We start from the raw sequence: 17580 nt of genomic DNA, 5'->3' as shown, positions 1-17580 counted from the left end.
CTGGGAAGACCAAAGGTCCATCAAGTCCAGCATCCTGTTTCCAACAGTGGCCAATCCAGGTCACAAATACCCAGCAAGATCCCAAAAAAGTACAAAACATTTTATATTGCTTATCCCAGAAATAGCAGATTTTCCCCAAGTCCATTTAATAATGATCTATGGACTTTTCCTTTAGGAAGCCATCCAAACCTTTTTAAAACTCCGCTAAGCTAACCCACCTTTACCACATTCTCTGGCAACGAATTCCTGAGTTTAATTACACATTGAGTGAAGAAAAATTTTCTCCAATTTGTTTTAAATTTACTACATTGTAGCTTCATCACATGCACCCTAGTCCTAGTATTTTTGGAATGTGTAAACAAGACGCTTCACATCTACCCGTTCAACTCCACTCATTATTTTATAAAACTCTATCATCTCCCCTCAGCCATCTTTTCTCCAAGCTGAACAGCCCTAGCTGCTTCAGCCTTTCCTCACAGGGAAGTTGTCCCATCCCCTTTATCATTTTCGTTGTCCTTCACTGCACCTTTCTAATTCCACTATATCTTTTTTGAGATGCGGCGACCAGAATTGAACACAATATTCGAGGTGCAGTTGCACAATGGAGCGATACAAAGGCATTATAACATCCTCGTTTTTGTTTTCCATTCCTTTCCTAATAATACCTAACATTCTATTTGCTTTCTTAGCCACTGCAGCACACTGAGCACAAGGTTTCAATGTATCATCAACGACGACACCTAGATCCCTTTCTTCGTCTGTGACTCCTAACATGGAACCTTGCATGACGTAGCTATAATTCGGGTTCCTCTTTCCCACATGCATCACTTTGCACTTGCTCACATTAAATGTCATCTGCCATTTAGACGCCCAGTCTCCCAGTCTCGTAAGGTCCTCTTGTAATTTTTCACAATCCTCCCGTGATTTAACAACTTTGAATAACTTTGTATCATCAGCAAATTTAATTACCTCACTAGTTACTCCCATCTCTAGGTCATTTATAAATATGTTAAAGAGCAGTGGTCCCAGCACAGACCACTGGAGAACCCCACTAACTACCCTTCTCCATTGAGAATACTGACCATTTAACCCTACTCTCTGTTTTCTATCTTTTAACCAGTTTTTAATTCACAATAGAACACTACCTCCTATCCCATGACTCTCCAATTTCCTCTGGAGTCTTTCATGAGGTACCTTGTCAAACGCCTTCTGGAAATCCAGATACATAATATCAACTGGCTCACCTTTTCCACACGCTTGTTCAAAGATATGTAGTAGATTGGCGAGGCAAGATTTCCCTTCACTAAATCCATGTTGACTTTGTCTCATTAATCCATGCTTTTGAATATGCTCTGTAATTCTGTTCTTAATAATAGTCTCTACCATTTTGCCCGGCATCGACAATTTCCCAGAACCTTTTTTAAAAATCTGCGTTACATTGGCCACCCTCCAATCTTCTGGTACCACGCTTGATTTTAAGGATAAATTACATATTACTAACAATAGCTCCGCAAGCCCATTTTTCAGTTCTATCAGTACTCTGGGATGAATACCATCCGGTCCAGGAAATTTGCTACTCTTCAGTTTATAGAACTGCCCCATTACATCTTCCAGGTTTACAGAGAAGTCATCAAGTTTCTCCGACTTGTCAGCGTCAAATACCATTTCCAGCACCGGTAACCCACCCAAATCTTCCTCGGTGAAGACCGAAGCAAAGAATTCATTTAATCTCTCCGCTATGGCTTTGTCTTCCCTGATCGCCCCTTTTACTCCTCGGTCATCTAGCGGTCCAACCGATTATTTTGCCGGCTTCCTGCTTTTAATATACGTAAAAAAAAATTTTTAACTACCGTATGTTTTTTTGCCTCCAACGCAATCTTTTTTTTGAAGTCCCTCTTAGCCTTCCTCATCAGCGTTTGCATGTGACTTGACATTCCTTATGCTATTTCTTATTATTTTCAGTCGGTTCCTTCTTCCATTTCTGAAGGATTTTCTTTTAGCTCTAATAGCTTCCTTCACCTCACTTTTTAACCATGCCGGCTGTCGTTTGGTCTTCCGTCCTCTTTTTTAATATGTGGAATATATTTGGCCTGGGCTTCCAGGATGGTGTTTCTGAACAGCATCCACGCCTGATGTAAATGTTTGACCCTCGAAGCTGCTCCTCTAAGTTTTTTCTCACCGTTCTTCTCATTTTATCATAGTCTCCTTTTTTAAAGTTAAACACTAATATATTTGATTTCCTATGTAAACTTACTTCAAAGCTAATATCAAATCCGATCATATTATGATCACTGTTATCAAGTGGTCTCAGCACCATTACCTCCCGCACCAGATCATGCGCTCCACTAAGGACTAGGTCTAGAATTTTTCCTTCTCTTGTCAGCTCCTGTACCAGCTGCTCCATAAAGCTGTCCTTGATTTCATCAAGGAATTTTACCTCCCTAGCGTGCCCCAATGTTACATTTACCCAGTCAATATCGGGGTAATTGAAATCACCCATTATTATTGTGTTGCCCAGTTTGTTCGCGTCCCTAATTTCTTTTAACATTTCTGCATCTGTCTGTTCATCTTGGCCAGGCGGACGGTAGTACACTCCTATCACTATTCTTTTCCCCTTTACACATGGAATTTCAATCCACAGTGATTCCAAGAAGTGTTTTGTTTCCTGCAGAATTTTCAATCTATTTGATTCAAGGCTCTCGTTAATATACAATGCTACCCCTCCACCAATTCGATCCACTCTGTCACTACGATATAATTTGTACCCCTGTATGACAGTGTCCCACTGGTTATCCTCCTTCCACCAGGTCTCAGTAATGCCTATTATAGCTAATTTTTCATTTAGTGCAATATATTCTAACTCTCCCATCTTATTTCTTAGGCTCCTGGCATTCGCATATAGAAAACTATGTTTGTTGTTCCTATTTACATCATGCTTAGTACTTGACAGTATTAATTTGCAATCTTTTGTCTGATTTTTATTTTATTTAAGGACACCTGATCTACTACGGTCTCTTTTGCAACCTCACTATCAGGATACCCTATCTTCCCTGTTTTGGTGATATCTTTGAAAAATACCTTATCCCGACCCATGCGCTTTTGAGCGACTGTCGGCCTTCCCCCGGTTTCTAGTTTAAAAGCTGCTCTATCTCCTTTTTAAATGCCAATGCCAGCAGCCTGGTCCCACCCTTCTTAAGGTCCTTTCGGAATAGGCTCCCCCTTCCCCAGAATGTTGCCCAGTTCCTAACAAATCTAAAACCCTCCTCCCTGCACCATTGTCTCATCCACGCATTGCTACTCTGGAGCTCTGCCTCTCTCTTGGGCCCTGCGCGTGGAACGGGTAGCATTTCAGAAAATGCTACCCTAGAGGATCTGGATTTGAGCTTTCTACCCAAGAGCCTAAATTTGGTTTCCAGAACCTCTCTCCCACATTTTCCTATGTCACTGGTACCCACATGTACCAAGACAGCCAGCTCCTCCCCAGCACTATTTAAAATCCTATCTAGGTGATGCATGAGGTCCGCCACCTTTGCACCAGGCAGGCAAGTCACCAGGCGATCCTCACGTCCACCAGTCACCCAGCTATCTATATGCCTAATGATAGGATCACCAACTACAAAAGCTGTCCTAACCTTTCCCTCCTGGGCAGCACTTGGAACATATCCTCGGTGTGAGAGGATAGTACATCCCCTGGTGGGCAGGTCCTGGCTACAGGAATCCACACTAAGGCCAGACGTTCTCACTCAATAATGGCATATGCTACCTGTCTGTCTAGGAGCTTGTGGCTCAGATATAAAATGGGGTGCTCTCTCCCTTTGCTGATCACTTGACTGAACACAGCCCCAATGCCACTTAAGTTGAGGCATCAGTCTGTACCATGAATTTTAGATGGTAGTCTGGCGCAGCTAGTACTGGAGTGGTAGCTAATGCAGTCTAAAGTTTTGAAGGCCGCTTCACACTCAGGCGACCAAGAAACAATTTGGAGCAGTCTCTTTTTAGTCGGGTCAGTCAGAAGCTTGGCTATGGTGCTATAGTGAGGCACAAACATTTTACCCTGCTGTCCCGAGAAAATCCAGTATTTGCTTTTTGGTTTGGGGCGTGGGCCAATTTTGTATAGCCTCCACCTTAACTGGCTCAGGTTTTAGTAGTCCACCTCCCACTCGGTGTCCTAAATACTGGACTTCTGCCGTTCCCATTTGACAGGTCTGATAGGTGGCCTTCCCTGATCTGGGCTCTAACACTCCACTTAAATGGATCAGATGGTCATCCCAAATCTGACTGTACACAGCAATGTCATCAAGATAAGCCCTAGCATGCTCCTACAGTTCATCTAACAGATGACTGACCACACACTAGAATGCACCAGGGAAATTTTTCATTCCAAAAAGGTATTACAGTGAATTAATAAAGGCCAAATAGGGTAACAAAGGCTGATCACTCTTGAGCAGCAGCTGCTAGGGAATCTGCATGTACCCTCAACTAAGGTCCATCGTGGTCAGGTACTGGGACCCAGGTAAGTGGTCTAGCAACTCGTCCATCCGGGACATTGGATAAGTGTCAGATACAGTGCATTCACTCAGCCTCTGGTAATCCACACAGAAGTGGATTGTGACATCTTTCTTAGGGACAAGAAGCACAGGGTAAGCCCAAGAACTATGACACTTATTTATAACAACTAGAGCTAGCATCTCATCAATCTCCTGCTTCATCTGCTTCTCCACCTCAGCAGATCCTCGATAAGCATTCTGCTTCAGTGGTTTATGGTCACCAGTGTCTACATTGTGAATAGCCTAATGAGTCATTCCTGGTTTAGTAAAAAATACATCTGCATACTTTTGCAGTACTGCTCCTAGCAGCTGTTTTTGGGTGGTGGTTAATTGCTCTCTCCATCTTGTAATGCTTCTGCTAGGAGATCAGGTATGGGTTCACTATTCTGACACTCCTCTGGTGGCCTACATACAGCTAGCACCCTGGCTGTGCAATCTGCAAAGGCCTTTAACATATTTACATGAAAGGTACACTGCTTTCTGTCTTCCGAGTCCATAGATATAGCATAGTTCGTGTCATTTAGGCATTGGTCAAAAAAAAAAAAAAGCCCCGACAAAATGGTCCCAATAAAAAAGCCCCCACACAAAATAGCCCTAACAAAAAAGCTCCTGACATAATAGCCCCCGGCATAACAGCCACTGTCAAAATGGCCTGCCCAGCACATTTTGACAAATTAGCTCCTCCCCCCCCCCCCCCCCCCCCGACAAAAGAGCCCGATCAGGCTGCCAAGAATATGGCCTCTAACAAAGTAACCCGAACAGTACCAGACACGGGGAGAACTTACCTTGCGGCATACTGCAAGAGGACCTGCCCAAATTTACTTGTAGAGGATCCCTGTATTCAAGGAGAACTGATCACCAGCAGACCCTGGAAGTCTTGTGTCTGGCTTGTCTCTGCCACGTTCTGCCTAAGCGGTAACAGGAAGTAGCAATAGAGATAAGAGTTCTGGGTTCGGCTGGTGATAAGTTTTCCTCGAATAGAGGAAGTCTGCTGAAGTCTTTGCTTTGAGCTAAAGTTTTTAATACTAATTTTATAGGTAATAATGATAAAACTAGTTTTAGGTTAAGAGTTCCAACACAGTCTATTTGGGTAAATGCCTTTGTTAAGATAAACAGACTGTGTTGGAACTCTACTAATAGTAAAGATTTCACTTGTAGTTTATCATCTTTTTTTTCTGATGTTTTATTTTTTTCTAGGGAGCTATTTTGTCAAGGGGGCATTTTGTCAAGGGCTACTTTGTTACAAAGCTGTTTTGTCAGGATGCCCTTGTAAGGTTCCACCCAATTAGCTTGAAGTTTATTGACATACTGGGACTAAAACAAGAACCCATTGACCTTCATAAAACTGTTGTGGGCTTTACGATCATACCAGGTCTTTTGCTTAGTCTGGACTGCCTGCAAGTTATCTCTGTTGAAGACCATGAGGTCTTCTAAACTCTGCTGCACATTGACCACATATTCAATTACAAGGATGTCATACATTCCCAATGTTCTCTTTAGGTAAAGGGGCACCCTCACCCTCCGGCCATAAAGCAGCTCGAATGGGGAGAGCTCAATAGACTCCTGGGGTACATCTCTGTATGCAAACAGTAGGTAGGGCAAGCACTTTTCCAAGTCCCAGTCTCCCGACTCCACAAAAGTCTTTAATATATGTTTTAATGTCCCATTCAACCTCCATGAACCCATTAGTTTCAGGGTGATATGGGGTGGTACAGTCAGATTACAGTGTGCCCACAGATTTCGGATAAGCTCAGACTCATGGACTCAAAGATATCCTACCCAGGGAAATATTTCTAGCAGGGCAGTGTCAACTTTCTTTGCTTCTATTGAGGACAAGGCCTCCGCTTTGGGATATCTGGTAGCAAAGTCCATCACTGTCAGTATATATCTTTTCCCAGTCCACCTAGAGACAGCTAAAGGCTCCACTATATCCACAACTATCCTCTCAAATGGCTGCATGTGGAAATGAGGAACCCGAATTATAGCTACGTAATGCAAGGTTCCACATTAGGAGTCACCGACCAGGAAAGGGATCATCGTTGTTACTTTGAAATCCTCTGCTCAGTATGCGGCGGTAGCTAAGAAAGCAAATAGAATGTTAGATATTATTAGGAAAGGAATGGAAAACAAAAATGAGGACGTTATAATGCCTTTGTATCGCTCCATGGTGCAACCACACCTTGAATATTGTGTTCAATTCTGGTCACCGCATCTCAAGAAAGATTTAGTGCAATTAGAAAAGGGACAGAGAAGGGCGACAAATGATAAAGGACATGAGGCGATTTCCCTTTCCTGGTCGGTGACTCCTAATGTGGAACCTTGCATTACGTAGCTATAATTTGGGTTCCTCTTTTCCACATGCATCACTTTGCACTTGCTTAAAAAAAAAAAGGATTGGACAAGTTTCTGGAGGAAAAGTCCATAGTCTGCTATTGAGACAGACATGGAAAAGCTACTGCTTGCCCTTGGGATTGGCAGCATTGAATGTTGCCACTATTTGGGTTTCTGCAAGGTATTTGTGACCTGGCTCGGCCACTGTTGGAAACAACATAGTGGGCTAGATGGGGCACTGGTCTGACCTAGTATGGCTATTCTTATGTTCTTAAAACTGGAGGGTTTGCCGACTGCTTCGGAGACTGCAGGACTATTTGATTTGGGGCCCTGGCTGCCCTTAGATTCCAGTTGCTAAGGACATAGATGGCTTCTCCTCACTATCCAAGGAAGATTAGCCAAAAAGATGTCAGTCAACTCAGACGTCTTCTCCGGAGTATGGGGCTGGTGATCTTGAACACGTTCCCTCACCTCTGGACAACTCCTCTGTAAAAACTGCTCCAAGACCATCAGGTTTTAGCAGTCCTCCAGGGTTTAACCTCAGTTTAATTCTATTTCTACTTATTTCTAACTTTGCAGGTGCTGGAACTGAACCAAAAACTCCTGCAAAGGAAAGGTTTAATTCTGACCTCTAAATCCCCACACTTCTCAACTAGCTGGTTTTTTAGGTGAGCTACCTGATAATCTCTTTAAATTTTAATGCTTATTGCTTAATAATTTTAATTAGCACTGTGAAACCTCTCTCTCTTTCTTTCTGTTCCTGCCAAACTCTGATAGAGAGGAACTGCTATAATTATTGGGAATATTTAGACTTAGTGAAAAGGAAAGTTAGCAATATCAGTTTTAAAAGTTAAATCAAGTGAAAATTCTTGCTCAGACTGGACCATTTGGGTCCATTCAACTAGAGCATTCCCTTGATAACAGCAGCATTTAGCTGACACGTTGGGACTTATAATCCCACCCCACAACCCACCCACCCCAGGGTTTGCCACTCATTTATAGACAAACCAGTCCTCATTAACTTTACTCAATCATACACAGGCAGTCTTGCAGGCTGTTACTCCAACATAGTACACCTATTCATACCCATTTCAACCAATCAGGATGACTTTTATTCTCTGCAATAATTGTGATGCTTTAGTTTCAAGGCCAATCATCTGGAGACTTAAAGCTTGTCCTATCTGTCTTCAGCTATCTACTTTAAAACAAGAGCTCTGTAAAGTAATGCAAGAATTAGATGCAATTAAAGCAACTTATAGGACTGTGCAGAATCATAACTTCTCACCACTGCCTCAAAGAATAAAACCACATAAGAACAGATGGTTCACAGTAGGCTCAGGCAGACTTCATCATGTGACACAGAAGCATCCGCCCGCACAAGTGTTGGCACTACAAAATTATTTTGCTCCACTACAGCACTGTGATGTTCCTGAAAATAAAACTGAAGCGGAAAAAAAAGAAAAAGCAAGGAAGGGGGAACAAAAATATGAGAAGGTACCCAAAGAGAAAACACCCTCACAAATCACTTAAACCAAAACACATACTAGGAAATGTACATGGAAAGCAATGACCACAAATGCTCGCAGTCTAAGCAATAAAATTCATGACCTTCAAGCCCTGATTTTGGAGTCTGACTTGGACATAGTTGCAGTCACAGAGACATGGCTCAATGGTTCCCATGAATGGGATGTAAACATACCAGGCTATAATCTTTTTAGGAAGGATAGAGAGGGATGTATAGGTGGAGGAGTAGCTCTGTATGTGAGAAATGATATCCCAGCGACTGAAATGACAGGGAACTGGGGAAAGGAAGAAGCGATATGGATCACCTTAAAAAGAGAGGATAGAACCTTGGTCCACGTGGGTGTTGTCTATAGACCCCCGACACAATTGGAAGAACTAGATAAAGATCTGATCGCTGATATTCAAAAGTTGGGGAAGAAAAGAGAGGTGCTGTTGTTGGGAGATTTTAATCTGCCGGATGTAGATTGGAAGGTTCCGTCTGCAAAATCGGAAAGAAGTAGAGAGATTGTGGATGCTTTCCAAAGTGCTCTGCTCAGACAAATGGTGAACGAACCCACGAGGGAGGGAGCCACATTGGATCTGGTGCTCACGAATGGGGATAGTGTGTCAAATGTCCGAGTGGCTGCGCACCTGGGAAACAGTGACCATCAAACGGTTTGTTTTGATGTAACGGCTCATGTGGACGGCAGCCACTCTAAACTCAAAGTCCTGGATTTCAAGCGGGCTGACTTTAACAAAATGGGAGAATACCTGAGGAAGGAGCTGATGGGCTGGGAGGACATACGAGAAGTGGAAGGACATTGGTCCAGGCTAAAAGAAGTAATAAACAGGGCCACAGACCTTTATGTAAGGAGAGTAAATAAAAGCAAGAGAAAAAGGAAACCGATATGGTTCTCAAAGCAAGTGGCTGAGAAAATAAAGATTAAAGAGTTAGCGTTCCAGAAATATAGAAAATCTCAAGAGGAGGAACACGGGGAGGAATACCGGATGAAACTGAAAGAAGCCAAGAGAGAGGTACGTCTGGCGAAGGCGCAAGCGGAAGAACAAATGGCTAGAAATGTAAGGAGGGGAGACAAAAACTTCTTCAGGTATATTAGTGAAAGGAGAAAGACTATAAAGGGAATTGTGAGACTAAAAGATACAACAAAACGCTATGTAGAAAATGATGAAGAAAAAGCCAATTTGCTAAATAGATACTTTTGTTCTGTTTTCACTGATGAAAACCCTGGGGAAGGACCGAGAGGGACTGGCAAAAGTACACCTGAAAATGAGGTGGATAGAGCGCCGTTCATGGAAGAGAGTGTGTATCAACAACTTGGAAAGCTAAAGGTGGACAAAGCCATGGGGCCGGACGGGATCCACCCCAGAATACTGAGGGATCTCAGAGAGGTTCTGGCAGGCCCTCTTAAAGACTTGTTTAATAAATCCTTGGAGACGGGAGAGGTTCCGAGGGATTGGAGAACGGCGGAGGTGGTCCCTCTTCACAAAAGTGGGGATAGGGAAGAAGCTGGAAACTACAGGCTGGTAAGCCTCACTTCGGTTATTGGAAAAGTAATGGAAGCCATGCTGAAGGAAAGGATAGTGAATTTCCTGGAAGCCAATAAGTTGCAAGATCCGAGACAACATGGTTTCATCAAAGGGAAATCTTGCCAAACGAATCTCATTGAATTCTTTGACTGGGTGACGGGAGAATTAAATCAAGGACGTGCTATGGACGTCATCTACTTAGATTTCAGCAAGGCTTTCGACACGGTTCCCCACAGGAGGCTCTTAAATAAACTAGACGGCCTGAAGATAGGACCCGAAGTGGTGAAATGGATTAGGAACTGGTTGACGGACAGACGCCAGAGGGTGGTGGTGAATGGAGTTCGCTCGGAGGAAGGAAAGGTGAGTAGTGGAGTGCCTCAGGGATCGGTGCTGGGGCCGATTCTGTTCAATATATTTGTGAGTGACATTGCCGAAGGGTTACAAGGTAAAGTTTGCCTTTTTGCGGATGACACCAAGATTTCCAACAGAGTGGACACCCCGGAGGGTGTGGAAAACATGAAAAAAGATCTGAAGAAGCTAGAAGAATGGTCTAACGTTTGGCAATTAAAATTCAATGCGAAGAAATGCAAAGTGATGCACTTAGGGAGTAGAAATCCAAGGGAGACGTATGTGTTAGGCGGGGAGAGTCTGATAGGCACGGACGGGGAGAGGGATCTTGGAGTGATAGTATCTGAGGACCTGAAGGCGACGAAACAGTGCGACAAGGCGGTGGCAGTAGCTAGAAGATTGCTAGGCTGTATAGAGAGAGGAGTGACCAGCAGAAGAAAGGAGGTTTTAATGCCCCTGTATAAGACGTTGGTGAGGCCCCACCTGGAGTATTGTGTTCAGTTTTGGAGGCCGTATCTTGCGAAGGATGTTAAAAAAATGGAAGCAGTGCAAAGAAAAGCTACGAGGATGGTATGGGATTTACGTTCCAAGACGTATGAAGAGAGGCTTGCTGACCTGAACATGTACACCCTGGAGGAAAGGAGGAACAGGGGTGATATGATACAGACGTTCAAATATTTGAAAGGTATTAATCCGCAAACGAATCTTTTCCGGAGATGGGAAGGCGGTACAACGAGAGGACATGAAATGAGATTGAAGGGGGGCAGACTCAGGAAAGATGTCAGGAAGTATTTCTTCACGGAGAGGGTGGTGGACGCTTGGAATGCCCTCCCGCGGGAGGTGGTGGAGATGAAAACGGTAACGGAGTTCAAACATGCGTGGGATATGCATAGAGGAATCCTGTGCAGAAGGAATGGATCCTCAGAAGCTTAGCTGAAATTGGGTGGCGGAGCAGTTGGGGGGAAGAGGGGGTGGTGGTTGGGCGGCGAGGATAGGAGAGGGCAGACTTATACGGTCTGTACCAGAGCCGGTGATGGGAGGCGGGACTGGTGGTTGGGAGGCGGGAAATACTGCTCGGCAGACTTATATGGTCTGTGCCCTGAAAAGGACAGGTACAAATTCAAGGTAAGGTATACACATATGAGTTTGTCTTGGGCAGACTGGATGGACCATGCAGGTCTTTTTCTGCCGTCATCTACTATGTTACTCAGTTCCACTGAGCCACCAATGGTGCTGGTATCTTAGCAGGATCATATCATCCGCTCCCTTTTGTGAAGTCCAAAACTTTAGTCTGTAGGTCTTGGGGGTAATGGCATACGGTTCAACAAAGCTTTGTGCATCTCCTCAAACTGGGAGCATGTCTCCAAGGATAGTCCTTGGAATGCCTCAAGTGCTGTACCAGTGAGCTTTCCTCCCAGATAGCGCACCCAGTCTTTCTCCGGAATCTCAATGAGGCGGCAAATTTTTTCAAAGGCAGTTAGATATCCATTAATGTCACCTCAGGTATTAAACTGCACAAACAAGTAGGGTCCGAACCGGGCTATGGATCCTGCCTCTGGCCTCAGTGCAGAGGTTCGATATTAGCCATTTCCATCTCCAACTTGATTTTTTGCAGCTGGCATTCATGCTCCTCATGCCTCAGCTGGAATGCCCGCTCCTCATATCAACGTTGGTCTTCCCGTTCCTCTCGTTGCTGTCGCTCCTCCCGTTCCTCTAACCTCTGTCTCTCTATCATGTAGATCTGCCAATTTTGGCTGTTGAGGCATTCAGTCAGCCAACTCGTGGGCCTCTGCCCACAAGGAGACTGATCTCCCGCAAGGAGAACTACGAACTGGAAAGTCCTGCAGCACCTCCTTGTTGAGGTCATCCAGATGCTGTTGTGTTAGGTCTAAATTTTTTGATGATTCCCAAGCACACATTCAACTCATTAATAACTAAACAATATAGTGAGTGTGGTGAAGGATCTTCAGACTTCATGCATCATAATTGCTAAATTTGTGTTTTTCAAGCAGTCAGATGCAAATCCTCATTGATCCATTAGCATGTGAGAGAATTTTCCCCCAAAATATTTTTCTTTCATGATTACTTTTACTACTTTTTAACCTCAGTTTTTCAACTGTCTCCTATTCCATTGCCACTCTGAACTAATTTCTTATTTCTTACAAACTGATATTAAATATTCAACATATTCAGCTACTTAGCTGGCAACTGGCAGCAAAATGTAAACACAGGAACCTCAACCGACTTAGCCAGGTTTTGCGACTTCGTCAGTGTGGAGGTTCCTTCTATCGCTCTCTTAATGTCCTCTTCATCTTTGACAAAATGGCTGGCACTGTGCTCTATGGCTGAAGGTTACAGATTAAAAAAACAAACTCTGAATTATGCACTGACCTTCACCTCATGCACTGAGTCCGACAATCCCCCTGCTGCCACCAAAAAAGAAAACAGGTCTGTCACAAAATGCCTGGGCACTATCCCTAGCACACATCTGCAAGTTATTTCCCCAGTGGTTTCTAAGGACACTGGGACCACAATCCCAAGGTTCCTACAGTTCCTAGAAAACACTCACAGTCTGAGAACACAAGCCACCAGGATTCTTAGTCAGTCCAAGACACCAGAGCTAACATACTATTAGGTTTATTATCATAAAAAGGTAGAACAGTGAACGGGAAAATGGTGCAAACAGTAACAGGTAAAATAAGAGGAAGCAACATTAAACTAAACACTGTCTTATTACTGTTAAATTGTAATTCCTGTAAAATAAATCCAAATCTACCAATGGTCAGTGAAACCAATCTTACTTTAGTTGCATAAAACAGCCTAACGGAGAGGAAAACCCAACAGGGACATTTCTCTCCTGGTAGGATCTCCTAGGAGTAGCCTAGTAGTTACTGCAGCGGACTTTGATCCTGGGAAGCTGGGTTCGATTCTGTGACTCTGGGCAAGTCACTTAACCCTCCATTGCCCCAAATACAAATAAGTACCTGTATATACTATGTAAACCGCTTTGAATGTAGTTGCAAAACCCACAGAAAGGCAGTATATCAAGTCCCATTCACTTTCTCTAACTAAAATCCAAAATGGTTACATTTTTATAGCCTAATCCACAGATGATGTGGAGGGGCATAATCGAACGCGAACGCCCATCTCCATGGGCGTCTATGTCCGAAAACGGGTATGTGAAGAGGCGGGACAGACGTATTATCGAAAAAGATGGGCGTCCATATTTCGTTTTGAAAATACGGTTTGGACGGACCAAATGCCATGGATCTGGTCCCTTCTGAGATGGGCGTTTTTTTTTTTTTTTTTTTAGCGATAATGGAAACTAAAAACACCCGGCTCAGAAACGTCCCAATCCAAGCCATTTGGTTGTGGGAGGGACAAATGTACAACACTACCATAGCTCTTAGGGGTGAAGGGGGCAACTACATGTGGGTACAGTGGGTTTTACAGGCCTCCCATTTACCACCACAAGTGTTATAGGTGGTGGGGGGGGTGGTATGGGCCTGGGTCTGCCTGCCTGAAGTGCACTGCAGTACCCACTAAAGGTGCTCCAGGGACAGGACTTGTTGCTGGTGTATAACCTTGGCACAGCAGTTGACACCTGAAGACTAATCTCGCTGAAAACGTCCTTTATTTGAATAAGCACGTTTACTCACAGTTAACTGCAGATCAGAGGTTGTGCTCCACTGGCAGCAAGTCTCGCTGGTACTGAGATGAGCAGTAGGTCCGAGCTGGCAGAATGGTGTACAATGCCCTCTTTCAGCAACATTCAAGGTAAGAACTAAGTGCTGTAACGTGGCTAACACATGAAAGGGATCTAAAACTGGCTTACACAAATGGCCACTACCTCATGGACTACCGGAAACAAAACAGGGCACACTGTGACCAAGTAAGCAGAGGGAAAAGCACCATGGGAGTAGAGCCTACCAACTACCAACATCGTGAGCATTTAACACAAGCTAGTGGAATCCCGGAGCCCAATACCCTACACCCACCACAATGCATTGCTGATGTGACTCTGCAGTGCCCTTAACAGAAAAGGTGTCACACTCATCCGAGACCCACATCAGAACCGGGGAAAGGCTGTCAGAGGATAGAGCACATTCTGCTGTCATGGAGGTGGGTACGGCATTTGAGGCTGGGAAAAAAAGTTTTTAAAGTGGGTTTTTTTTGGTGGGAGGGGTTAGTGACCACTGGGGGAGTCAGGGGAGGTGATCCCCGATTCCCTCCGGTGGTCATCTGGTCAGTTGGGGCACTTTTTTGGGACTTGGACCTGAAAAAAAGGGTCCAAATAAAGCGGACCAAATGATGAGAGAACAAGTTAGGCTCATATAACATAGCAACAATTTTTACTATTTATCAGAAAAGAAATTAACTATTAACCAGTTCCACACTAAGTAGTACCTGGGGAGATCAGGAAAAATAACTGCTTATAGGATTTGAACAGGGTCTCTGTGCAGAGATCTTCACTCTCCACACTCCCACTATGAGACTGGAGAAACTCCAGCATATTCTGGCCAGATATTAGGCTTCAGGGCCAATCAGTGCTAAGAGCACTAGCACTAAGGGGTTTCTGGCCAATGGAACTGCAGGTTACTCTCCCCCAGGAGTTTTCCTCTTTTCTTGTGGAAGATAAGCTGAAAGGAAAACAGACCTCCTGCTATAAAGCAAAGGACAAGGCACCACCTGCTGGTCAAACAAGGGAAATGCACTGAAGGGGAAAAAATAAAACATTACAGGTCACAGGCAAGAAAGTCCCCTGTTTCGCCACTTATGTGTACAGTGCTGAGTACATCTAGTAGCACTACAGAAACAATAAGTAGTAGTAGTAAGAAAATAGTGGGCTTCTGCAGAAAGAATGCATCTCAAGCTATCTGTGAACCAAAATTAGCCAAGGAGAGCTATAGGGCCATAGCAGCAAAAGACTCTGCCCTTTCCAGAAGTCTCTGGAACAATCCATATGGCACCATGTGCAGTCAAGCTTTTTAAAGAAGGTGTCTTTGAGGAATCTGTAATCTCAAGTTTTTCTACATTAGAGCACTATGATTCTTACAGTACCTTCTGTAGATAATCATCTAAGTTATCTTCAGTGACTGAAGGATCTGTTACCAAATCAAAGAGCTCTCGCACAGTCATCACTGCAACGCCATGCCTGGAAAAGAAAGCTATCAAAAACAGAACCAATCAGTATCACATAAAACAGTAGCAATAGCAAAAACTGTTTTAGACAATTCAGCTAGCAATGCAAAGAAAATGATAACAATGTTATTATATTACAGTTTTGCTCCTAATGAAATACTGTTAAGGACACTGTTTCCTTACTTAGCCATTACAAATCCAGGATGGATGAGTATACAACGATGCATGTAACACATGAGTAAAGCACTAATTATTATTTGTTTTGTTATACTGTCATTTGAATATACTAGCACAGCTTTTTACAAGAATTGCCTAATGTCATCATATAAAAGAAACATTTAAAAACAATAAATTACAATATAAGTCGCAAAAATGTAAACTTCAAAAGGAGAAAGGATCATATTAAGCAAACTTGATATCAAAACCACCTCTTAGCAAATCAGAACCAGAGATTGTACATGGTTGATTGGGCATATAGAACAGCCAGCATAAAAAGCCAATTTTTAATTCCATCTTTAAAGGTTTTATAGACAACACCTGATTTCAGTTCTGTGGGGAGACAGTTCTATTGTAGTGGGGCTATATAGCTGAAGGTAATATAAAGTTATCAATTTTAGTCTAAACATCAAGGAAGGGGGAAATGGTACAAATCTGAGGAGGAATATCAGGGGCAGAATGGGTCAGAAAATAAGGAATCAATGAAGCAAAACAATATTGTCTGCTCAGCTCAATGGGCCATGAAATTCACAGTTAGGATTTTATATTTTCCAATCTACTGGGAACCAAAGCATCTTTTTTCAACAAAAGCAGAAACATGATCTATCTTTTTGACTCCATAAATAAGTTTGTTGCTGTATTTTGAATTAGTTGCAGTCACTGTTAACAGAAGGCCTACCTACATACAGTGAGTGAATAGTGATTGTCTAGATGATTTTACACATATGATTACGAGTATGGAATCAATAAGGGTCTCGGGGAACAAATGTTCCTAAGAGTATGAAATCTCTTTGTTGATAAAATGTAAACTATTTATCAGGTAGAAAGCCTAAGGAGCAAACTACTTCCTTGATAGCAAGTGAAGTCCCACAAATTGCTAGAACTCATGATTTTGTTTGTAAACATGGCTCGGATTTTATTGTGTTTAACTTCAGTTTGCTTGCAGCCAAGAAATGGTTGCATTCAAATACTGATTAAGATTCTTCAGTGCTCCAATGTCTTCTGTACTCACAGGAATAACCAATGCACCCCCAGAAAAAAAACATGATGGCGGAGGGAAAGGTCATGTAAATAAAGAAAACCATTCTAACTCAATTAGCACATGGAAAGCAATGAGTAAATGCTCGTAGTAGAAAGGTTCAAGATCTGCAAGCCCTGATATTTGAGGAAAACTTGGATTTTGTTACTATTACAGAGACATGGTTCAATGATTCCCATGAATGGGATGCAATCATACTGGGCTATAATCTTTTTAGAAAGGATAGGGAAGGATGAAGAGGTGGAGGAGTGGCATTGTATATGAAAAACAATATCAGAGCAGATGAAATGCGGGGTACCTGGGGAAAGGAAGAAGTTATATGGATTGTCCTGGAAAGAGAAAATGGAACCTGTATTCACAAAGATCTACAAGCCTCTGGCACAAATGGAGGAGCTGGGGCAAAAATGGAGAGCTGGACAAGGACCTGATGAAAGATACCGATAAGCTTGGTATGAGAAAGGGAGGTGCTATTGTTGGGAGATTTCAATTTGCCTGATGTGGTTTGGAATGTCCAGTCAGTAGAATCAGAAAGAAGTAGAGAGATTGTGGATGCCTGTCAAAGTGCCTTGCTCAGACAACTGGTGACGGAACCCACGAGGAAAGGGTCGATGTTGGATGTAGTGCTCACAAATGGAGGAATTGTTTCCAATGTCCGTGTGGGTGCCCACCTAGTAACAGTGATCATCACACAATATGGTTTGATGTAAGAGCAAAAGCAGAGTGCAGACGCACAAAACTCGAAGTACTAGATATCAGATGTACTCATTTTGGTAAAATGAGGGAATACCTGAAGAAAGAACGGATGATATGGGTAGGCATAGGTGAAGTGGAAGTGCAGTGGTCCAAGCTGAAAGCTGCTATAAATAAGGAAATGGATCTTTATACAAGGAAAGTAAACAAAAACAA

The 17580-nt window shown here is 43.2% G+C and overlaps 1 protein-coding gene across 1 annotated transcript in view; it reads right to left on the bottom strand.

Moving 5' to 3' along the window:
- LOC115475198 (serine/threonine-protein kinase RIO1-like) overlaps positions 1–17580 on the bottom strand; it is a 160172-nt gene that overhangs the window by 36183 nt on the left and 106409 nt on the right. The window contains exon 12 of the mRNA XM_030210943.1: positions 15339–15445. Within this exon, the coding sequence (XP_030066803.1) occupies positions 15339–15445 (107 nt within the window). The remainder of the gene's footprint in view (positions 1–15338; positions 15446–17580) is intronic.

This window comes from Microcaecilia unicolor, chromosome 1, assembly GCF_901765095.1.
Source record: "Microcaecilia unicolor chromosome 1, aMicUni1.1, whole genome shotgun sequence".
In the NCBI taxonomy this organism is placed as follows: Eukaryota; Metazoa; Chordata; class Amphibia; order Gymnophiona; family Siphonopidae; genus Microcaecilia; species Microcaecilia unicolor.
The sequence above is the reverse complement of the archived record's forward strand: the minus strand, read 5'-3'. Positions and strand labels throughout refer to the sequence as shown.